The sequence below is a fragment of the Hipposideros armiger genome, unplaced genomic scaffold, assembly GCF_001890085.2.
Source record: "Hipposideros armiger isolate ML-2016 unplaced genomic scaffold, ASM189008v1 scaffold_115, whole genome shotgun sequence".
In the NCBI taxonomy this organism is placed as follows: domain Eukaryota; kingdom Metazoa; phylum Chordata; class Mammalia; order Chiroptera; family Hipposideridae; genus Hipposideros; species Hipposideros armiger.
Window position 1 is genome coordinate 1,072,991 of NW_017731465.1, and position 25,362 is coordinate 1,098,352.

The 25,362-nt window shown below is 33.3% G+C and overlaps 1 protein-coding gene across 35 annotated transcripts in view; it reads left to right on the forward strand.

The window, feature by feature from the left end:
• ADGRL2 (adhesion G protein-coupled receptor L2) overlaps nt 1-25,362 on the forward strand; it is a 396,395-nt gene that overhangs the window by 322,430 nt on the left and 48,603 nt on the right. For 26 of the 35 annotated variants that reach the window (XM_019647707.1, XM_019647720.1, XM_019647716.1 and 23 more), the window contains 2 exons: nt 19,826-19,935; nt 25,137-25,148. In XM_019647707.1, coding sequence (XP_019503252.1) covers nt 19,826-19,935; nt 25,137-25,148 — 122 coding nt within the window. The remainder of the gene's footprint in view (nt 1-19,825; nt 19,936-25,136; nt 25,149-25,362) is intronic. The other 9 variants (XM_019647714.1, XM_019647717.1, XM_019647724.1 and 6 more) reach the window with 1 other exon arrangement.

A 25,362-nucleotide genomic window follows, 5' to 3' on the forward strand; every position in this document is an offset into this window, starting at 1 on the left:
GAGGATGTTGCTTCACTGGCCCTCATATGTGGGATCCAAACCGGGGCCCTCTGGCATCCCAAGCCAGCTCTTAACCAACGTGCCACTCGGCCGGCCTGGGAAGTTAGTTTTTAAAAGTAAAGACATACCTCGTTTTAAGTCTGATTTTGCTTCAGTTTTTATTATTAGAAGTTGTTTTATTTTTGAAACCAAAGCCAAAAGGTGAATATTGATAAATCAAATAAATGTGAACATTTATCTGATATACAAATTTCAATAATATCATTATAATCTTTTCATAGTGCTTTTCACACTCTTATTATTTATTCCATCTTTCTCATTTGAGAGATGAGTGTTACAGATGAGGTCACAATGGTATTTCAATAGTACATATATTGTCGCATACCTTGTAGTTTTTTACTTAGAACATTTCATACTACACACTAAAATAATGGTTTCTGTTTACACAGTAAATTTAAACAAATTATGTTGGCTGACAGAAGCAGAGTCGAATTCAGTGTTGTATTACTAAAACGTAATGGACAATCAAATTCTAAATAATTAAAGGAAAGCACACTAGATCTGCTTACGTAAGACTCGTTTCAAATACCCATTTGAGTGTTTTGTTTTGTACCTAAATGTGATTTATTTTTAGTGTGTATCTGCTTTCTGATGTCATGCTACTAGTGTCACTATATAAATATGACTTACAAGCATCCTTTAAAAAAAGCGCCCTTTGAACAAATAAAAATAGATGTTTCATTACAGTTGTAGAGAATAGAAATGAAATTTTAGAGTTTCAAATCAAGGCATATTCACTGTTTTTCCTTTGGACTTGGCTTTCTTTTCTGTTTCTCCCCCCCCCCCCCCACACACACACATGCGCGCGCACACACACACACACTTAAAACTTATAGCGAAATGCTACTGAAATGCAATATCATGCATATTTTCTGCCAGTATAAAAAATAAAGAATTATAAATTGTAACATCACTTAAGAGTTTGGAATCTTTTTCATATGCAGTACAACTTCATATCGATGTGTTTATTACTAGGAAATTAATACATGCATTCATTGAAGCTTTAGCATAATGTCATTGTCTGAAAATGTGCTGTTATTAAATACGTTTTAATATGCAATGAATAATAACAAATATAATTTTGAGTAAAGCTGAGAATTTCCCATTTTCATTATTTTTATTTCATTGAGCTTTCTAAGTAAGTTTTTAAAAATGCCTATATGTTATCTGGTGGAGAAAATATCCTTAGTTGTTGATTTACTCCAAATCCTTATTTTATTTTCTTACTAGCAATTTAGGAACTCTACTTTGCCACATCAAAAGCAGGATACAACTGTGAGTCAGTATCATTCATAGTGTGATCTGATAACCAATTTTATTAAGTGAAAAGAGAAGATTTGATATTAAATTATTTTAAAAAGCTTAAACTGTTACTCATTATGGCCCTATTAATTTTCCATATATCACATAATATTGCAACCCTAGAGTATATTAACCACCTTAGCAATAACAAAATCACCATTATCGATACTCTAATTTGTAACTGTTCAAGGAAAATTATTGTGGTAGTTGGGCTTCTGATAGTGTTTTACTAATACATATGTCTTACAGATATTAAAGACCTATTCTTTTTATTTTGCTATGTATTTTTTAAAAATATAGCAATTTAGTTACAGTTTTTAGTGCTGTTTGCAATTATTCCACGGTTAGGTTTAGGGCTAATATATCTTTCAGATGTCTCTAGGAAAAAGAAAAATACAAAGTAGTGAGTGATTCTATAATCCTAACACAGAGCGTTCCCAAAAAAATGTATGCACATTTTAAGAGAGGAAAAAACTGTATTTAAATTGTAATACTCAGTATAGACCAATTACAAAAGATGAATACAAGTCATGTGTATACATTTTTTTGGCACCCCTGACATTTATTTATTTCACATAAATCATTGAAGTGTATCACGTAACTAATATATATCACAGTTCTCCCAATATTTTTTCACATGTCGTATGCAACCAGTAAAGACATGGTTTTAGAATTCACCTAAACACGGTCCCGTGGCCTTGAAGATGGTCTGAAATGGGAGCCACTCTACATAGTTGGCTTGAGTTCAAAGGAATGGTCTTTCTGTTTGTTTCTTCAGACCACAGACAGATCATTGTTACTGAACCGCCCTGTCATTTGTGAGAATAATACTCTTGTTTCTGTAGGTGAATTTATATGAAGCTAATGACTCTGAAACGTCAGAACCCGTCATTTGCACAGGCCACTTCTAGGCATTGTTAGAGTCCCCAGCAACATGCTCACAAGGTCATATGTTTTTTTAAAACTTACTGATGTATGATATTTAAACACAGTCCTTTAAGGTTTTGATTTAATTCTTTGACTTCTGTGTTACACTTCCCCTCATTTATGGTCACTTAGGAGTAGCCAAGAGCATTTTTGGGATTCTGTTAAGTGAAAGTTTCAGTTGGTAATAAATTCATTTTGGGTTTAGTGGGGTATTTTTATATGGTTTGCAGACACTCATATACAGTTTAGCCCTTGCTAGCTATTCTAGTGAAGAAATGGCCTCTAGAAATTCTCCTATTACACATTATACTGCCGTACTGATTGTGACATATGCGTGCAAGGCCAAGTGTCATTACAAGTTGAATGTGATTATGGCACCTGAGACATATGGCATGTGTTAGAGAAATAGTGTTTGAAATGTATGGAGGCAGAAGCTAGTCTGTGGGAAATTCTTGGAGTCATTAAATGTGTAAAACAGTAAGGTGGAGATTTGGTTCTCATAGATGACTAATCAAAACAGAAGTTCTTTACTATATTACATATTCTTCATGGAGTGCATATAGTACATAGAGACCATATCAAATGTATTACTTAGAATTATAAATGCACCATACTGTTCTTCTCTGTTCATGAGTATCATAAAATAGAGTCATATCAAATTAGCGGTGTTTGTGGGGCACAGGCCAGGGCAGTTCAACAAACACAAGCATGGTGACATTGTAGGTGTGTGCTTTACGTGTCCCAACCATTGATAATAAAAAAAAAAAATTGTGATCATCTGTTCTAGAGTAAAAGCAAAATTATGGAAAGTAACACTATGAAATTGTTATATGAAGAGACAATCCTAGATCATGGAGGGAAACAATGAAAGAAAATATTAGGAAGAAATGCCAGGCAATTCATTTATGTTTTAAAACACTTTTCAGTTTTGTGGTTTTCTTTCTTGTGATAGTTGTTGGCTTTTAAAAATGTTTTGTTTGTTGTGATTAGATTTTTTTTTTCCTAAAGCATTCACTTGGGTACCTGATTTTCTACTTGTCTTTTTCTCAATTTCTTTTCTTAAAATGGTACCCCTAAATTGTATAAGCTTTAGACCTCGGAAAACTTGAATCCACCCCTACCTGTTTTGTTTATAATGTGATAATTTCAAGAAATTGGCAGTGTTCCACTGGACAGTCATAGGTTGATGTGTGCATTTCATAGCATTTCATTACATCTTTTTTAAATTTTATTTCATTGTGTCTCCTTTGTTTTCTAAAAATTTATTGTTTGGGAGAAGACGGAGTGAAAAGTTAAAAATTTTAACTAATTTATTAAGGGGCATTAAGTATATATAACAGCATTCATTCACTTGATAAAGAATTTGAGATAGAAAACCATTTTCACAGTTTATGTTAAGTAAATGCTTGGTTTAAAACCTTCATATTATAAGATAGACTAGATGAAAGGAGTTTTAAACTCAATGACATGTAAACACATTTTAAAGAAATTATACTAATGGGCTTTGCTTTTTTATGCTTTCCTGCCACTTCCTTCATTCCCCATTTTTGGAAATTTCTTTCACCCTCACCTACCATTCCCATTATAGCCTCATTGTGGAGAAAAATATTATTTTTAAGTTACTTTCCTTTTGTAATGACTTCAGTGCATTTTCAAAAGAGATCCGTAATCAAAAATCTCTTAGTAAATCAAAGTTTTGTTTTGTTTTTTTCTTATGACTCTTGAAAGTTGCCACAAGAATACAGCTAGAGGAGGCAAGAGGAGGCAAGAGAATGTATACTTATTTTTCTAGGACATTTTTTTACTTTGGTAATTTTTTTTTGTTCATTAAATTATGACCCAGTCCTAAGATGTTCTCATCATAAATTTATTGAAATCTGTATATGTAATTTAAAATAATGTTTATAAGTAACTTTTGAAATCTAATTGTGGGTTTTTATGTGAATGAGAGTATACCTTTTTAAATGTATATAAACACGTAGATTAGAGATACCCGCAGATTAGAGAGAGAGAGAGTGGTAATTACAATACATTATCTGATAAGTTGATTTAGGACCTTTATATGTGCATTGCCATTTATTTCAACTCCTGATGAGCAGACCTTTATTAAGCTGTGATGATTACTGAATATGAAATGTAACCAAGATTATTTTTTATTCAAATATGATTTAAATATTCATCAAAGAGAAGTTATGCTTGAGACTGACAGAGACTGTTAACATCAAAAAATATAATTAACTGCATTGGGTATCATGAAGCAGAGTTAGCCAAATAGCCGAGAGGTCTAATTGCTCTAGAGTTAGAGAAGCATTGGTTTTATTTTATGCTGTAGCTGTGGAATTAATAGTAATGTGGTTTCCTATGTGGGCCAATTAAAAGCTGCCTGTTAAGGTTCATTGCTCTATAGGAAACCCACTGAATATCACTTAGTAAACAAGATTGACATGTCAGAGTATACAAGAAGATAAAACACAATAAAAACTTTGTAAATGAGTATTATTAAAAAAAGCTGTTTTTGAAAACAGCTCTCATTAAACTCAGTGCCGTTGCAGGGTTGTACAGTGGGTGTTGTGGTATGCCCTCCAGAGCTCCCCTTAGGATCAGACCATTCTCTTTGCCCCAGCTCTCAAGGGAGTTGCCTGCTGATGGGCTCGCAGCCGGCCCTGCCCTGGAGCGGCCCTGGGTTGAAGGGATCTTAAACTCTTCTCTCCAGAGGCAGCCCTCATCAAATGCCAGAGTACAAAGGCTTTGCCTCCGCATCCTTTGCTTCATTTTGAGACATCTCTGAAGGGCTCTCCCAGCTCCAAGGCTCCCTCCCTGAGGAATTTGCTGGGCCTTTGTTGCAGTCACATTGGACGTCTCACTCCTCCCAATCCTGCTTCCTTTCCTCCTGGCTTCACTGATACGTCTGAAATCACTGTATGCCTCTCAGAGATTTCTGCCTCAAATTCCACTTCCCCTGGTACCCAGCCTAAGAAAGGTACTACTATTAGAGACAAAAACGAGCTGTCAGTGGTATCGGTTACATCCATGATGGGAATCTGGCAACGAAAACCCTTTTAAAAAATGTTTTAAAATTTTGAAAAATTTAGTTTTCAAGCAAAAAAAGAAATGCCCAGTTCAGGTCTACAAATGTCATTTTACATTCTGAAGTTTATCTTTGCCATGTGGTCCTTTTTCTTTAATACAGGAGCTATTCTGACCTTTGGCTCTATTAGGCTTTTTAGCTGAATAAAAAACCCCAAAGCATTCCTTAGTGAACCCAAAAGACTGCGCCTTGCTAAGGCTGTAGAGACTTAAAGTGGGCATTCTAATGGCATGTTGGCGTTAATGAGGTTGCTGATATGGAAAAGCTGAAAGACCCAAGATACGAGCAACAGCAAGATCTTGGAGGGTTGCTTTTTCTTAATAATGACGTATCAAATATAGTTAATAAATTGACCATGATTCTTAGCATAAAATAGGTATTTTATGTGTGAGTGTAGTACTTCAAGTATTCGAATGCTTTATTGCATATAAAAATAATTATAAAGCTCTTCAGCTGTACCATACACAACTGCAAATACATGTGATTTAAATCTCACATTTAGCTGTAATTTTGGTAAGACATGTAAAAAAATCTTAAAATAGCGTAGTAGATTTTAATGTGCCTGATACAGTCACGTATACATCGTGACTTTAATTTGCAGCGATAAAGATATTTATTTTCCTAGTCATTTATTATTTAATATGCTTGCCCTGTTTGTATTTTTGGCCTAAGAGTGAGTGTTAGCCTCTCAAGAGCAGGTTTGCTGCTTCATGGCACACAGCCCTGTACTCTGAAGCCTGTACATGGTGTTAGCAGTATTTAAAGCTTTTGAGTCTAACATTTTATAGGTCACGATGAACTGAGCCTTTTAGACAAGTTACCGATATAAAAGTAATTCAGGCTTGGAATATCCTATGGAGTTAGAAGCCTTCTTCTGCCTTCATTGTAATTTTTAGAAACTTAACAAACCCCATAAATAAGAAAGGATTTACTTTGGTGTATAGCATACAGTTGTGGCATTATGCTTAGCTTCCGAAAATCTTTATCTTTTATTTACTGATTTATGGCACCAAATAATTATCGAATTGTATAACGTCTAAGCTAATATGCCAATACTCTGAAGTTATTTATGAATGGCTGGTAAGAATATTTTCAAGTCTACAGACTGATATTTATGGACTTAATAAATTTTAGACTAAGGCACAGCATTATGCACGGCACGTGGTTTAGAGATTCTTCAAACAGCACTAACCCCTCAAAAATACTGTAATCCAGTGAAGAAGATGACATATGTGCAGAAACGGAGATACTGAATCTCTGAGATAGCACAATGAGCTTCCAAAAACTGATGGAGAAGGCAAAGGGATGAGTGATGGCCGACACACGAAAACGTCCTGTACGTTGAGGAAATTCCGCGTAGGCCTGTTAGGGGAGTTACTGAGCTTCCGTCCTCACCCTTTCAGAGTTTCCATTCCGAGCTGCATCTCATCAGTTTGCTTCTTCCTTTGGGGCATTGCGAATTCTCTTCTTGCATTTAGGCTGAGGAGGAAAGGATTTTTCAAAGATTCTGTTCTTTATATTTCTCAAAATTATGGAATAATTCTATAAAATGTGAAAAATTGTTTTTTGGTTTTTTTAAATTGTTTTTAAACAATTTTTTAAATTGTTTTTTTTTTTTTTTGGTTATAATGTCAATACAGAGAATGACACTAGGGTTTTATGCCCTTTGTATTAACCCTGAAACAATAAGGAGTTCACAATTTTTATGGCAGAGAACAGGAATATATAATTTTATATCCCATTTGTTCATGTTTTTCTGCATAGATATTGTTTGCATGTGGTATATTTAGGGTATGACTGTGTGTTTAAAACTCAATATTTCTACACCTAAGCTATGTCTTATATTGCGGTTTCTGGTGCTAGAATCACAGGTGGATATAAAATTGTCATTCCCTCCCCCCCTTTCCTATCATCTGTCTATCTGGTTTTTAGATAATTGTTTGCCTTTGTGGCTGAGATGCCGCAAAAGGACAAGTCCCTTGATCTGTGGTTTTTAAGAAAAGAGCACCTGGGGTAATACACTGTAGACCGAATGTTTATGAGTAGGTGTTCAGGTATCGAGAATGCCATCAGCAGTGCCTTGCTGCTTTCTTATCAGCTACTTCCTGCTGTCAGCTTGGCACTTATTTCAATAGAAAAGGATTTGCATCAAATGTAATGCCTTATTATATACAGCTAACATGAGGTTTTTAATTGTGCAAACACATGAGACTCTTGCAGTGATAGTCAATTTGATAAAAGGATTAGATTATGAATATTTTGTCATGATTAAAGATTAGTTCTGATTTATCAGAAGTAAGCCACTGAAATTTGCCATATATTTATCAGTCAGGTGAGATGCCCTTAATTTTGCGAGTGTATGATTCCCACAAAATAGCCACCTCTTTATAAGTCTCTGATGAATTCGATTATTTGTATTGTGTGTATTGTTTTTAGCCTTGCACACCTGCTCTACTGCTAAGAGCATCCCAAGAGTCTGTGGTTGCAGCTTTTTGCTTTTATTGTTTTTCACCTCTTGTCTTACAGAATAGTTAAACATCTATACAAACTATGCAGTTTGCATGAGGGAAGTGACAACTAGTGTGTATCAACAGGACACTTTGAGTTGTTCCTTTGATGATAAAACCTCAGTAAAATATAGAAGAATGAGAATCCCAATTTAGAAAGGATTTACTGAGAAAGTACTTTTTCCTGTAAACAGGAATAGGCATTCTGACTGATTTTAAAGAAGCCTAACAACAAGAGAGATAAGACTCCAGGTTCCTGGAAACAGATAAGGGCATTGCATGAGACCTCACCACCAGCACTCTTTGGGGTGTTTGGAAAAGAACATAAGCAAAACTTGAGTTTACAGCTTAGTTCTAAACACGGAAAATACTTGGTGAGTTAAATAACAACTAAAATGCAAAATAGAAGAAATGCAGAATATAATTAATTGCCTAATTACAGAGAGAGAGAGAGAGAGAGAGAGAGAGAGAGAGAGAGAGAGAGAGAGAATGAAAGAAAGAAAGAAAGAAAGAAAGAAAGAGAAAGAAAGAAAAAATGAGTTACTGCCATAGGGAAGGGAGAGAAAGATCACGTCAGGTTTGGATAATCAGGGAAGAATTTAATACTATTGGGTTGTCAGAAAAGTCATGACGTATTTTTTCTGTTTTTCGTTGCAAAAATGCGTCATGACTTTTATGACAACCCAATATTTGGCTAACACAGTGTGTGTTGGCTTTCTCTATACCTCCTCCTTAGCTGATGCTTCCTGCAAATGTGTGCATTTCCCTTATATCTGGTACATAACCAGGAGTGGCTACCCTTAGGCTTGCAGAGGAGGGCACACCACTGGAGTTGGAAAACAGCAGTTTCTCAGACTGTTAGCCTCGTGGCCTAACCTGAGTGTTCTACCTCAGAAACTTAAGGTCCTTCAAACTGTTCTTTGTATTAAGGAAGAAGTAGTTCAACAAGTATACACAGTCATTTCTGTGAGAATTCAGTTCAGATGTATCTTTCTAGAGAAAGAGCAACACAAGGAAACCATGGATAACTGTTTTTATGGGGCACAAAGTTACAACTAGATAATTAATAGAAAAAGATTGATGACTGTCAGAATGATTGCATAGAACTTTTTTTCAGATTGCATTTTCACTTTGTTATTGACCCTTTGGGGAAAATTTAAGTATACATATTTCCCTGTCCTCCAATAATTAACTTATTAATTGAAATCAATATTAAAATATTGCTCACTCATACTTTTGCATCTCCTTACATGTCACATATTTTACTACCAAAATATTTTATAAATAGCAGGAGGAAAATAAATGACTTTAAAATAAAAGTAATAATAAGAAAAATGTGTTTATCTGAAAAATAAAATAAGTTTGTTGAGGAAATAATAGTACTAAAAGTTGTGAAATATTTTCTACCAAAATAATTCACTCTGTGTAAAGAATAGCAGGCTTTCTTGCCTCTTGCTTTTAAAAGCAAGCACTTACAGAATGTAGCCATTTCATTCAATAAAAAAATAAAAAACCTTTCCTGAATCAATAAAATACTTCAACAAAAAGTTACACTTTGTCTTAAATTTTGTATAGATGAAAAATTTTTAAAAGCCATGCTACTAAACCCTTATGATTTTGTTTCTCTGCTTTCAGTTTGATTTGTATAGGAAGTTCTGTGAACATTTGTTGCTGTGCTGTAATTAAAGTGAAGTCTCTGTAAAAACGGAAATTATATTAGCTGTCCATTAGACTAGAAATTTGTTTCTTGTATATGAGAGAATTATAATACTGACTAAATGACACCCCATCAAACATCTTGGGAGGCAGTAAAAAATAGTTTGGGCATAGTTTCCCTGTTTATCAAAGTCATATCCTAACCAAGGGAATAATCTCTAAGGTGAATTTAAAATAGCAACAACAAAAATCTAGTTTACTCAGTTTTGCCCTCTAAAATTCCTTTTAGTTGTGGGTTCTTTTGCATTATTTCAAACTCTAATCCTCTAAGTGGGTAATTAACGGACCAGAAAAGCCATTTGTGGAAAAGAAGAGCCATAAGGGTGAAAATATTTCTTCACCAAATGATCTTTAAGAAGTAAATAATTACAAAAGAAAGATTTGGGATGACCAATCTAAATCTGAGGATAATTAGAAGGAATAGAGTATGAAAATCAAAATGCTTGGCATGTACAGTTCTCATCATAACAAGACTAATTAAATATTTAGAAACGAAAAATCCCCTCACAATTTGAAGAAAAATAACCCACGACAAAAGGGTCTGTAAATTTGCAGATAATTAGCAAAGGTTAGAGGAAGGAAAAACATCACAGATTGGCTCCAAGACTCTGCAAGGTCATGTCTTATTACACCGTGTCTTTTATATGGTCTGGTAACAAGTTTCTTGCTAATTTAATCTAACTAGGGCATCCCATAGCGATTTCCCATTTCCCTTGTTAAAAATGTGATAGTTTCTGCAAGTGCAAACTGTAGTAGGTTAACATTTTTATGAATAATTGCTCCTAATTGATACAAGTCACAATATATATATTTTTTAATTTTAAAAAGCAGAGTTCTTGAAGTTTTGGACACAGAAGTGATATTTTTTAAGTATTTCAATATTTTATAGTTTTATCCCCACTTAAACTATCTTTGTCCTTTCATTAAATGGTTAGACCCGATGGCCCTGTGAATGAATGAAGCTTAGTCTCAGTGGCATGCTTTGTAAGTAAATACTTCTTATTTTGCTCATAAAAGCAAGCACATTTATGTTGAATGTGCATTTCTGGAAACAAGAGAGTTTGTACTGGATTAATAAGACTCTGAGTGAGTCAAGCCTAATTTGCATTAAACTGACCCTAAGGTCCAGTAAAAACTGCGAGGAATTTGAGAGGTTTCTAAAACATAGAAAGTTGTCTTGAGCAAATCAGCATTGCTATTTGAAAAATTCTTATTTTGGTAATTAATGTGGACTTTTTGAGGATATTTTCAAGTTTCTAAGATGCAAATTAAAGTATAAATATCACAGTATTCATGCTTTGTGGTTATAATTCCTGACACAGTATTTTACTCAGACATAAAATGATTATGGAAGGCATCACTTTTAAGTTATCCCTGTTTACAACATATTGAAAAATAGAATGATAGTCTTCTGGGCATGATCTTAAACAGGATGTTTCTGTCAAGCTTTTATTGATGTGCTGTAGGTCACCTGGTATTCATTTGTTTATTTATTTATTTGGTTTTCTGTTTCTGTTACATAACTATATACTTTGCAGTCATATAGGTTTATGTTTATATATTGATAGTACAGAAAAATATTTGTATTTTTGCTTATAGTTATTCAAATAATAAATTGGCTTTTTCTATACCCTTTTTCAAATACCTTTGCAGAGATTTAATCAAAATTGCAATTTTTAAAAACAGGATTATGTTTAAAAATTTTTAATACACCAGTATATAGACAACTAAGTGGAATAGACATTATACTATTTATTTTTTCCAAATTATGCATTCATATGTGTACCAATATTCAAACATATATTCCTAGATATTTTGGTAGTAACTTTACTTCAATAATTCATCTTTATTTTAATAATTTAAAATACTTTGACAATATTCTATAAGGCTTAGAGTATACTATCTTAACATGCCCAAAGAATTAAATACTTTGATGGATAGAAATCTTCTAGAATGCACTAATTATTAAATGAATAATGAGAGCATAGTTATATGATAAATAGGAACATTACTATAGAACACCTCTTTTTTTTACCATATTAATTACACACCATTTAGCTTCCTAATGTTATGTTTACGTAGCAATTAGTTAGGCTCACAAATCATCATTAATAAATATTTAAAGAAAGCAGGACTCACTTTTTTTAGTTCTACAGAAGAGAAGTTTAGAGAATAAAAAGGCATTTCATTATACAATAAAAAAATAAGTTTGATTTAACATTTCACTCACTTTCCCTCTTTAATCTGTGAGAATGATTGTTACCTGTATCTTTAAGCATAACTTTTTTTTTTAATCCCCCCAGTTTATTTGATACCTTGCTTGAGCAAATCTGTGTGCATTGGAACTTACCTTTCATTGTTCCAAGGTCGTCTGTTATGTGCACAAAAGTTTATTCTAAATTTGGACTAAAAAAGACAGAGGTTCTGGTGCCTAGAGTGCTATGTTCCTTGGTCATTTGGAATTGTTGGTGTATGAAAAAGTGATATGGAAGCTAAAGGGTACACTTTTCTCCTGCTGGTTAAATAAATCTGTCTCCCAAGTATTGTGTTACTGGCTTTCACTATACCAAACTATGTCCAAATTGACAGGATTCTCTGGAAATCAGGTATAACTGATTGAAGCACAATTGGATCTGCTATTTATTTTCTACTGTGTTTATTTACAAGCAGAAATAGCCAGGTTAACCATTCATCATTATTTCATTTGTTCAAAAACAGATTACAATTACTGAATTGGCTATTATACGCCAGCCTTATAATCACCTTTTATAAGAATTTATAGATTAACAATGTCTCTTTATTTTTCCTTTTTTGTCTTTGTGGTAATGTTTCTAAAAATTTTAACTTTTGTACTTGAACAGAATACAATTTAACTCTTTTTATTGAGGCTTAAGAATGAATATCATTTCTATTCCATTAATTAGAGAATGGATTCATATTGCAATAATTCAACCGTGGGCGTTCTGTTCGTTAAGAGGATATAATTCCCTATGTGGATGTGGTTTAAACACTTCCAGGGTACTCCTGGGAATGTTCTGCTTGTTTTTGGTACTTTGGAAAGAAGTATCATTACATGATACGCTGGTACCTTGAAAACATTGATTTCATCTCCAAAAATGTGAGCAGTTTTTACTAAGACAGAAGTTAACTCAGGAAAGAAACAGACCTATTGTTGCTATTATTTTATAATGCAATTTAAAAAGTAACGGATGCCACTAAGAGACTGAAATTTTTGAAGCAGTTTTCAGTGAACCTACAGACTGAATAAAGAATTGGACTAATTCTAGAGGATAACTCCAAATTTCAGCAAACACTAATTTTTAGTTTCTGTCATGATATACTTACTGAGCTTTTCTGTTGAATACTGGTATATTTGTTCAGGTCGGTAGATTTTGAATTTTTAATCTTCCTTAGAACTGTGGTGAATAATGGCCCCTGGCAGGAGATAATGAAATTTTCTTAATTTATATTTTCAAGCAGAAGCTTCAATTGAAAATGGCATCCTATGGCCTGGAGACATAGCTCTAGTGCAAGTTTCAGGGGAGATGCAATAATAATGCAGTGCCATCGAGACGAGGAATGATGGGACAGTGAAGAAGTAATTTAAGGAAGAAAAGAGAATGTACCAAAGCTTTATTGTAGCATATCTAATGATGTGCTGAAGATCCCCAATGGTTTTTGGAGCATGACTGGAAAAACTAATGTTATCTTGCCAAAACAGAAGCCCCTGCTTAATCAGCAGAACAAGACTATTGATTAAAACACCTCTCACAATAGATTACACATGGAATCTCATCTCCATACTGTGCACTCGGTAAAGTGTAATAATGAGCATAAGATAATCAAAAGAAGAGTAAAAGTGATTTGTTGGGCATTGTACAATTCAAGATTAGAGTTGGAAAGGAAACAAATTTCCATGAATAGTTTGGCCTTTTTTTAAAGCTGTACACAGGAGATCCTATGTGCAGTGTAGGGACTATGGAAGAATAAAAGATATTCTGCCCCTTTAAGGTTTGCACATCTATGTTCATCTTATAAGGGAGGACTTACTGTTATTATTGATTTTTGTTGTTGATGGTAAGTCATATTTATTGAGGGATTGTGCAAAGAGTTTGCCTGCATTATCCCATTTAACCTTAACGACAAACTTTTAAAGAAGGTATGTTTTACAGGTGAGAAACCTAAGGTTGAAAGGTTTAACACATTGTTTATGGACTCACAGTTAGTAAGCAGCCGAGCTAGAACTTAAACCCCAATTCTTTCTGATTCTAAAGCCTCTGCTTTTAAACACTAATCTCCCCAATTAGCAAATGATTTTGCTTCTGAACAGTTAAATGATATGCTATATTATTGATTTTTGTACAGTTTATTCTCAGATTATAATAGGTAATGTGTGCATTGTGCCTTCTTTCACTGACAGTTTTAAAAGGTTAAGGAAAAGCACCATATTAATAGTTTGTTTGAATTAATATTTGATTAGTGTTGAAGCACTATTGTTGCCAAAATAAAAAAGATGTTCCTTCAAAATACCGTATGGCTGTTGTTCTGTGCATAACCATTTCTAAGTAATTTTCATATACGAGTATGTAAATTAATGATAATACACATTATAAAATGCTTTTTCTTCAATTACACATTTTTCTTGGCAACATTTCTCTTAATTTCAAAAGATATTGTGGATGCCTTAAAAGTTAACATTGAAACCTGAGAACATTGATTACTTCTAGGACAGGTGTTGGCAAACTGTGGCTCCGGAGCCATATGCGGCTCTTTGGGTACATTCCATCTCAAAAGTTTGCCGACCCTTGAAGAGCCAATCGTGTCCCTCACAACAATTCAAAAATTATTCGAGAGCCATAAATATATTTTTACATAATCACCATTATGTGAATAATATCCTTTAAAAATTTTATAAATGAAACTATGATAGTTTTATTTTTATTTTCAATTTTACTTCAGAGCCACAAGCTCATGAGCCGCAGTTTGCTGACTCCTGGCTGATCTTCTGTCTCAAAAGTTTGCCAACCCCTGATCTAGAAGATAAAATATACAGTTTTAATAGTTTTAAGTTTTCAACATGTGCTAATTTTGATGGTTAAGAGATTAGATATTCCTTGACTTTAAATATTATACTCTAAATTTTATTAATAAGCAAATACATTGATATTCCCTTGTGCACAGGAAGTAAATTAGTAAACTATTAATCTCAAAATTAGTCGGTTTTATTTTCTTCAGTTTTTGGGATGTACATTTGGCTTTGTTCCTGAGTAGAATTTTTTTTTCTTAGAGTAGCAAGACTTACAGGAATGAGTTTTAAGGTAATTTTAAAAATTCAGTCTTTTTGCTCCATTTAAAGCAGCTTTATGGCCTATAAAGCAGGATTTAGGATTTTCTTTGTTGTAGTTGATGGGTTTTATGATTAAGATGTAAATTTTATGAATATTAATGTCAGAAATAATATTTTTATTCTGATATTTGAACTTGATAATATTACAAAGCATTTATTATTGGACTTAATTTAGTTACATAGGATGAATGTCGTACTCGATGTGTATTTTAGATTAGTAAGAACATTAGAGGGAGAAATAATTACTATGATAGGAGGTGGAAACCTAAAATAATGTATAGAAATAACATATAGGGGATATTTTGTGACAGTGCTTTTTACCCAGTGATATGAAGTAATGATTAGCCTTTTGTTTCATACATGGCAACTTGTGGAAATTTTTGAAATGTGGTTAGAATATCAAGAATGATCAAATGCTTAGAATTTGAGACTGAATGCATATGTGTTTACATTTATTTACTAGATTTTGTTAAATCATGTTTTATACCCCAGAAGTTGCTTAGACATTATTTGCAAGAACTATCCTTAAGCTTCTCGAGTTGTTTCTAAAAACAATCATATAATCTCTTCCTATAATTGAGACACTTTGTTAAAAGTTATTTGAATAAATAAACCAAAGGTTGAATATAGAAAAATTCACAATGATTACAGTGCATCTTTTTTTGTTATTGTTATTTTTAATAATGTCCCCCTAGGGAACATAGTTAATTTTTACAGATTGTCAAAAGAATTTCCCAGTTTTATTTCATGTTAGAAATTTTCATTAGCTAGTAAACTTTTAGGAAAATTTGTTGTTAAAAATGAGCTTACATGTGATATATACATGTTCTTAGAAATTTTTCTTATTTAGGAATTTATAAATAACTGGCCTGCTTGCTCAAAATTATAGCAACTAAAACCCTCATGTCTTATGATTAACATTAGCAAGAGAATTTATATTAACATGGTAAACTCTATTATGTACTTGCTGCATAAATCATACTCATCACTTAATGATTTTCCATTTCATTTGTATTTTATTAAGATTTATTGAACAAAAGGCGTTTCCATACACATTTATTCTTTACTAAAACACGTAAAATTTTCTTAGCCCCATGGTTTTTATTCTTCAGAATCATCTGCAGAGCTGGTTAGAACTGATTGCTGGGTCTTGGCCTCCAGTCTCTTGAGTGTGTTGGTCTTGGGTGAGGCCTGAGGATGCGATTCTAACCATTCCCTGTTGTTGGTGCTGGTGCGCCTAATCTGAGGTGCTCCTGATCTGAGGATCACATTTTGAGAAACAGGGTTTTAATTATCGTAACTCATCTGTGCATCTTTACAAATATAAAATAAAATAAGTGTTTAAAATAGATCTAGTATCCATTCTCTTTATTATGAACAGTAATTTTATGTCCTTTAGGTCATTATCTCAGGTCCACCTATTAAAAAACTGTATTTCTTTCTCATCTGCCTTGTTCTCATTCGTACTCAAATTTATGCTTAACATTTGAGAAAAATGTGGATTTTTAACCTAATTCCGGTGGTATGACTTGAATATACTGATACTTTCATGGTACAAGCATACCTTTACTAATAAAGACACCTTTTTTTTTTTCTTCTGGGGGAAGAGGGAGAAAATTGTTCCAGGAGCTGTCCAGGGCTGAGAACACAAACAACTGAATGGCTTTCCTTTCTTGGCTTAGTCGTGCCTTTTCATTTTCCTTCGAATGAAAACCTGAAGCATAACAGCTGATGGGAATTTGCTTCTGTGGCTGACTAATGGCTTTCTCTTTCCCTATTTTCTTAAAGGACAGCTGTTTACAATTTTACAATCTTACCAACAGTGTATTGGTTAAGAAATTTTAGATTTTCCTTAGAACTAACAGCTCACATTAGGTTCCCCCCCCCTTGTGTCCTGCACTTACTGTATTGGGGAACTTAAGGCTGCTTGCTTCATTCATAAATGAATATACATAGTCTGTAATTTTATCTTCATTGTTTCAACCTCTCAAAGCTTCGGTTTTGTTTGTCAGGAATCAAGATTCTGGAATGCAGACCTGATATTCTTATACTTTTGTATTCCTCCTCTTCTGATCCTTTACTATTTTAGCCCCCAAATACCTTTTTTGCCCTCAATATTAATTTCTTGTACTTCTGATGTATAAACTAAACATTTTTGACATCTTGGGAGGCCATGGATTCTAGAAATCGACATAATTTTATTTGCAGGACTCCATTAAGTCTCCTTACCTTCAGTTTTACTTAAGAATATAAGCCCTAGAAGTAACACTGTTTGCTGTTGTAAAGTGAATGCTTTGTACAGTGTGATTATTGATTATGGTAATTGCTTCTGACATTTATTTGAGCTTGTATTTTTGGTCAGATAACTAGTGCAAAGTTGTTCAGAAAAAGTAAATATGTACAATTATTTTTCATCTTATGTTATTGGTCTTCTTTTAAAATACAATGGAAGCAGGAATACTTATCACTTGTATACTTCTGTAAACCTACTATGACATTAAAAAATGTAAAATAAAAGATATGGTGCATCCCATATTAAAGTCATATGTGTTCATCTGATCTTCTAATAGGAAAAAATGGATAATCTTCAATGTATTCTTTATTTTTGAAAACTCGTCTACATTCCCAAATCCTTTGAGCTACCTCCTCCTTCACCTTGATCCAAAGTCCTGCATGCTCCTTGTGCATTTGAACCTTCAGCACACTTTCCTCTCTGTCCCACCTGTTCTTGGTTTGGGGGTATGAGAGGACGCTCTGGTGGGAAAGGGAAGGGGGGCAGGCGGTATTGAAGTCACTGAGAAGTTTACTCACAAGTGGAATTATTTTATGGGATTTCTATCATGAACATCTTTTAGATATGTTTTAAAAGCATTTGCAACATGGCAGAGTTAACATTGCTGAGTGGTTATAAAGTGCATACTAAGGGAGTATATAAAAGGGATATCTCACTCACAGTTTACTTTGTTTCTGAAAGGTGTGAGGGTGATAAAAGGAGGGAGGATCCTTGTAGCTATATTAAATAAATACAAGGAAGGAAATAAAAGAACTTTGGTTTTGATGGCGACCAGAATCGTGGTTGAGGTTTCCTAGGAGATCAAGAAACTTGAAAGAAGCCGTGAACTCTCTTGTTGCTGTAAAATTTAACAAAGAAAATGAAACATGAGTTGGAATATTAGATATTGACCTATAGAGAAATCTTAAATTCATCTCCTGTTTAAAATATTAGGGTATAAAATTAGTTCTGTGATTCATCTTAAAATAATTCATTTACATTAAATTGAGAACTATTGGCGAACTTCCTTAAGTGATTGAACCAATTGAAGACAAATTCAGAATAATGAGAGTAAAACATGAAGTTGCATTAGAATGTGGTAGGGCACCATTTACATTATACATGGCCTTGAAAATTATTTTATATGGTGTGTTTTTAAAAAATGTGGCATACTTTATTATAGATTAACTATGATAAAACTTAATAGTTTAGAATTTGCACAAGCAACATTAGTTATAATTTATGTAACATTTAAGACTTTTCTTTGAAATTCGTTGTATTGTACCTTGACCAATAACATTTACCTTTTTGATTTTGTAGAAGTTTCCAGGTCTTGCTACGTTTCAGGGACGAGCCAATCTGTTTTGAGCTGAAATGGCTCCAACATGCATCACTTAACGTGTCTACCCTTCTTTAAAACATTTCTCCTTCCATTGTCCTTTAGTTGCTGTGCTAAAAACTGGGCTGCTTTTTTCATTCTTTGTTTACCATTTTATTGTCCAGATATTTTATGCACTATAGAATGTCTGGTGTTCAAATTGTTAAATGAATTGTGTTATAATGCTCTTATTCTGCTTGCTTTGCCTTATTCATTTATATACTATCGGAAAATATAATAGAAGCCTGCGAATAAGTCAAGTTCGATTATAAAAGATAGTTCTTGCCTTTACAAAACTTATAAAAAGATCATTTGGATAAATTCACAGAACTTAAATAAATATCATCTTGCCTGGAATTCTAACTTAATTCTAATAATCTTGATAATTTAATGACAGCACAAAAATAAGAAAATACTTGTAATAGTAATAAATAAGACATTCTATGCATCAGGTTAGTGACATTCTTTTTAATGTTATATTTCAGGGAGTACTAATTTAGAAGAACCGAGGTTCATAGTCATATCATATTAATAGGGTAAGCACATTGATCTATGAAAATGGCAAGAGTAACAACAATGCTTAGGCACCCAATAGGTGCCAGGTACTGTGCTAAGTGCTTTAAATGCATTCTCTCATTTATGCAGGTCGTGGCATGGAAGGTGCCATCAATTAACTTGGTATCTGGTATTCACGAATATAGAAAGTCCCTGTAATAGAAAACTTAACAAAAAACTGGATTTTGAGGATAAACTTAAAAACTTGGCTCTTCCTTTGTTTTAATATGTTGTCAAAACTTAACTTCTGAGCTATTCAATTTATGATTCTATGTTTCTGTTCAATTGTATCATTTTTATTGTAATTTTAATTCTTACATACGGCGAGTATCCTGGTAAGGTGTTTGTGTTTTTTTCCAGTACGTGTTGAATATGTTAAAAATTCCAATTAAAATGTATAGTAGAATAATAGAGAGAACCATTAGCTATTTTCTTTTTACTTTGAGTTAAGGTTTAGTGTGATCCATGGTAAAGAAATACTACAACATAAAGAAAATACGACTTCAGTAACTCTTGAATAATGAAGAGCAACCTAATATCAGTTGAATGTTTTGTTCTATAGTACTAGTTGCTTGAGGGGGAAAAAATGAATCAGTTGTCTATACTATTTCTTTAGTAAAAATACACAAGTAAATTAGTGTGTCACACAAGTTTGATTTGTTTTGTTTTCCAGGTGCAACAATCGAACACAGTGTATAGTAGTGACTGGGTCAGATGTATTTCCTGATCCATGTCCTGGAACATACAAATATCTTGAAGTCCAGTATGAATGTGTCCCTTACAGTAAGTATGAAATTTGTATTCTTCACTCTCTCCAGCATTCCTCATTGATGCTGAAAGATTACACATGTGAAAGAAGCATATGTTTATGGCCTACCAAACCATTATGCATGCAGAGCACTAACAGACTCGGGCCTCCAATTAGCTTCATGAAGGGTGGAAGGAAGCCATACTGTGATGCTGGCCAAGTGTCTGTCTGTGTTCTTAAGTGTTTGGCTTTTAAGGCTAGTGTTTTTCCAGAAAACAAACTTGAATTAGCTATTCAATAGGGCAGATAGAAATCTGTACTTTTGCCCAATACCAGTTGCTGACAAATTGGTTTGGCTCACAGTTTTGTAAAGAAGGAATTGACTTCAGTTTTAATCGTGAGCTACTTGAATGGCTACCTGCTGTTGTGGTAACTTCAGTTCCTGGTAAAAGCTACCAATGCAGAAACGGAGGCAAGTGCTTTCCTTTTTGTCCCTTTATCCTTAAAGAAGCATTTCGTTACCAGATTTCGTGATGAAGTCTTAGCACGAAATAAAAATAGGTATTACAAAACCTTGCACATAGTTCTATTTTTAATCTGGCACATCCATTTTTAGGGAGACCCTATAGAGGGATATTTCATATTCAATTGGAAATTCCATAAGTAGGCTTCAGCTAGTGTTCTAATTCTATGTAGTTTGCCTCCTAATCTCAAAATTCATACTTCTCAACCGTACCCTATATTTTTAGTATACATTTTAAACAGGTAAAAAGTTTCAGTATTTACCTAATTTTCGTAAGCTAGTTTGTTTGATAGTATTCTTCTTTACTTTTTAAATTGGGGTGGGGGGAATGTGTCACGTCACCTTAATAGGCATTTGAATTTGAATTAAAGTTCTTTAGCAGCAATTTTATTGACTTGAGAGTTTTTGTACACCTCCCTCCTAAAAAAAAAATAACTGAATTCCAACTAAATAATGAGACTGCTTTTTCCAGAACCTCCAAAACCTGATCACTAGGTCTGATGGATTCCTACATCCAAACCATCAATATTTCTAAAACCAAAGGCCCAGATTCTGATAGATACACTGTATCCAATATGATAGGAATGCATTCTTTCACTTCTCTTGAAGGCGCTGCCTCTCTGTTTTCTGCCACAGTTTTGATAAATTAACTTTTTGTGGGGTATCAGTTAAAGGCCAAACACAGATGATGTTTTTTTTTTCATTCCTGCTCTGTGTTCCTGTGTTACTGTGAAATGGATGCTTTTTTATGTTTTCAGTCTTTTCTATACCATTTGTAGGATCGGAAGCCTACTGAGTGCACTGATCTTGATATTATTTCTCCTGTGTGTAGTGTCGGTGGCTTACATAATCATTCTCCTGTGCCACTCGAGGAACATTGTATTTTTTTTTTGCTAACCAAAATTTTGTTCCGTAAAAGTCACTTTCACTTGGATTTAGCACGGTTTCTGTCCTCAAATTAGAAAAGGAATACAGCATCCATTCCCAAACAGTGGAATCAGTCAGAGCTGCCAAGAATTGTGTCTTTTTTGGAGCCTGTTCCTGTAACCTAGTCTATAGACCAAGAACAGTGTTAAGCAAATATCATTTTCAGACTCTTAAGTAATTTCTTGTGCTGTTTAAGAAAGGAAAATGTGGATATCTTCTGGAACATCTAACTTTCAAATTTTTGCTTTTTCAGTTCTCCAGAAGTATTGTACAATATGCATTAAACTTGCCAATAGCTATACTCAGAGAAGTATTTGTTTTGTTTTTTTTTTAGTTTCTGTCCTTTAAAAAAAAACCAGGAATTAATTTGCTGTTACCTTTCTAGATGTTTGCACAAGGCAGAAATAAGTCTATGGCTTTTTAACTACTCCTTGCTAAAGAATTACAGTAATTATTCCTATATGCCGTACAGTAGTGACACACTATCAACTGCATGATTTTTGTTAATATTAAAATATAATACAGAGGATCCTATGTAGGACTGTATATTTTGTTATCTTTTTTCCCCCTCTTTTCTCTTGTTTCTTTATGGTTCTGTCCATTGTACTTGCTTTTATTTTAAGTCTGTAGCTTTCACTTTCCCCTTGTTTTAATAGTGTTTCTGTATTTGTAGTATTTTCGTACCCCTTTTGTACTATACTTGGTTGATAAAAATTATCACCATCAAGTAATATTTATTATGTGTCCTTACCATCTTGTTTTATACCAGTTTCTCTCCAAAGCAAACTCTCTGGAGCTTGTACACTCCAAACTGTTTCCTCCTCTTATTTTAAAAGAAATTTCAGAAATTTTCCATGATTTCTGAAAATTTTATGATGAATTTGCTCAACAGAGTCCATTAGAAATACTGTTTGTTTTACTTTGTATGCTTATAGCCAAGCACATTTGTATCTCACATTTATACTTGCCCAGATAATGTCTGTGTCAAAAATACAGGTATACAAGGCATCCTTTATCATTAACAGAAGTGTTGGTTATTGAGTGTATGTGTTTAAAAGAATTCATAAAGATCTTGTAGGATAAATAGAATAATCAGATTGGAAATTCATATCCTACAGGCAGGATTTGGTTTTGATTTATGTACTCTCTTATTTCAAATCATTATTAAATTGTAAAAATTATATCATAATTTTAGCTACAGGTTTTATTTGATGAAAAAATAACCATTACTGTTGATTAAATAATTGTTAATGAGTAAACTTGAGATTATTCAAAATCAAATAGTGTGTCACTTCAGGTACAGAGTATATAGGGTTTAGTTTGTTGGGTCAATTTCTTGTCTTGCGTATCCATGTAGTCCTCCACCGGTGTTAGCGGGTCATATATTTATGTTTGTTTGGTCTATAGAATAGTAAACATATTGTTATGAACTAATTCATAGTCTCTTAAGACAAGTTGCAGTATATATTTGGCATGTGATGAAGAATGCTAATTTCATTAATTTATTGTGACTTCATATTCTTCTGGGTTGATAGAATTTTGGCTCTTTTGACAGATACCTATCCTTTGGGTTTTCATAAAAATCATAATGTAAGGACATTCATTTTAAATCTCCATATCTTATTTGATTCATTAATCATCAAAGGCGTTATTTGATTATTTGTTATCTTTACATTTGGGTAGTCTCAGTTTTCATCAGAAGTATAAATTACATATAATTTATATCCATTTTATTTGTTAATGTAAGTATATGAGTTAAATCACACTTCCCTATTTAATATTTTGCTCAGTATCTGCACTGTCATTTTAGTTTATCAAATAATAAAGCCCAGCCATTTTCAATTAATGGAAAACAAAGTATACTTTCTACATCCTTTATTGAACTTGTTTTAAGTACATAACATATTTTAGTGTATTATTCCCATCCTTTAAGTTTAATTTATTTCAGTAAAATCATCCTTTCAAAAAAAAGAAAAAAAATATAGCTGTATGTAAATATAGTCTGAGCAGTCACAACACTAATGATTTCTCTTATCCTCACTTTTTCACCACGCCCTTCCATTATTGATTCTAAGCAGGTATAATATTGCTCTTCACTGAGGAGTAATTTTAGGACTAGTGGTTTACAAAAAGAAATGTTTCATGTCAGTAACACTGAATTTCTTCTTTCTACCGGATGCAGTCAGAATTACACATTATAGAACAAGTATGTTTCCTGAAAGTAGTTACATAGGTAGACCAAGTTGGACGGGGGAGGTGGTGGCTTAATGTGGAAGGTTATATGCTATTCCAACGGCAAAAATATTTGTGTGATATGTTTCTCCCTAAGGTATTTCAGGAGGTCGGTATTTAATCTCGATGAATTATTGTAATTTTTAAAAATTAATCAAGCTAAGACACCTTAATGAAATGTTCAACTACAGTACTTTGAGTAATCAGTTTGGAGACCCAGTATCAACATACCCTAATGCATTTTAATAAGGGAAGAAGGAGAAACACAGACATTAATCTGGTCACTTGATGAAATTCAGGCAACATACTTCAAAGCCTACATACCATCTAAAGCAGTGTTTTATGGTTTGTAATTACTCGAGTACTATTTACCAACAAGAGTCTCATGCAGCACCCTTCCTAACTGCATAATCCATTTCTTTAAACTTCTCGGAGGGAGGATTTTTTTTCACATATAACTACTAATCAGGTTTGTTTTATGAAAGCATTTACCTTTTATGGGGTCTGTGGAGTCAAGGTATTTGCTTTGAATGCTCGGTATGATTGTTGTTGCATGCCAGCTTGCTTTCTGTGTAAACTGATGATGGTAGACAATGTCAAAATAAGCTAACCATAATTCTTTCTTCCTTTTTCTCCTTGCCTACTGTGCTTGCTTTTTCCTTGTATGTATTTTGCTTACTTTTTTTAAAAAATAGTTTTAGTATTACAAGTTTGAGATATGTAATATAGAGAATTTAATAAGAATTTTATAATATAAAATATCTATAAACCTAAATAAGTAAATTTACTAATTATTCGTGGGGAGGAAAGCTACTACCTGACCCCACACATCCCTCTAGGGGTAGGTGGGGGAAATTTGTATGTTCCTGTAAAGGAGGCATTATTTTTTTATGGTTAAGATGCATTTTCCAAGAAATAGAAAATAATAGAAAACCAATTGAAACGTACTGAGATGCATGCTTATATATTTCTCCTTATGTAATTATTTTTGAAAAGAAATGTCAAGATGTAGCCATGTCATTATTCATTAAGTTGGACCTAAGCTCCAAAATTGAGTTGCCATTTTTATAAATATATTTTGCTGTTGTTACGCTTAACCTAACTTCAGTCAATTTAACAACGAGCTCACATGATAAGATAAAGGGGTTGATACCTCTGTGCATGCGTTTGTATCTAGAGCATACATGTATAAAGTAAAACTCGATAAGAATGCTGAGTGACTTTGGAAAGGCAGGCGTATGCATACCATGCATTAGTGAAGAATTTCATTATTTATTCAGGTACACTAAGTGAAGCAACATGCCAGCATATTTGCATTGCCTCCTTAATCTACTAAAATGATTGATCCGTGTTCTTTTATGTAACTTTAGAATCTTTCTCCTGCTAGGTTTTCCTGTTGTGTGTTTCTCTTTATCCAAAGTAGTGCAGCTCTTATTCTTCCTATATTTAGCATCTATTACGAATTCAGTCTTAGACTAATAGTCAATTTATTTTAATCTTTTTTCTTTTTTCCTTGCACTCTTTTTATTTTTCTTCCGATGCTTAAAATAGAAGTGGAGCAAAAAGGTAAATAACGTATACAGTCTGAACCCCAGCTCCCTGTTATGTGCCTTATGGATGTTGCCTCCTCCCTTCCCTTCCCTCACAACACTCCTGACGTTAAAATGATCAGCAGGATCTCATAAATGCACCTCATAAAGAAGTCGACTGTTTACAGTGACATTATATGACTGCTAAGTCTGGTAATGGGATCAAAATTCGGAAGTCGGCGAGGGGGGCA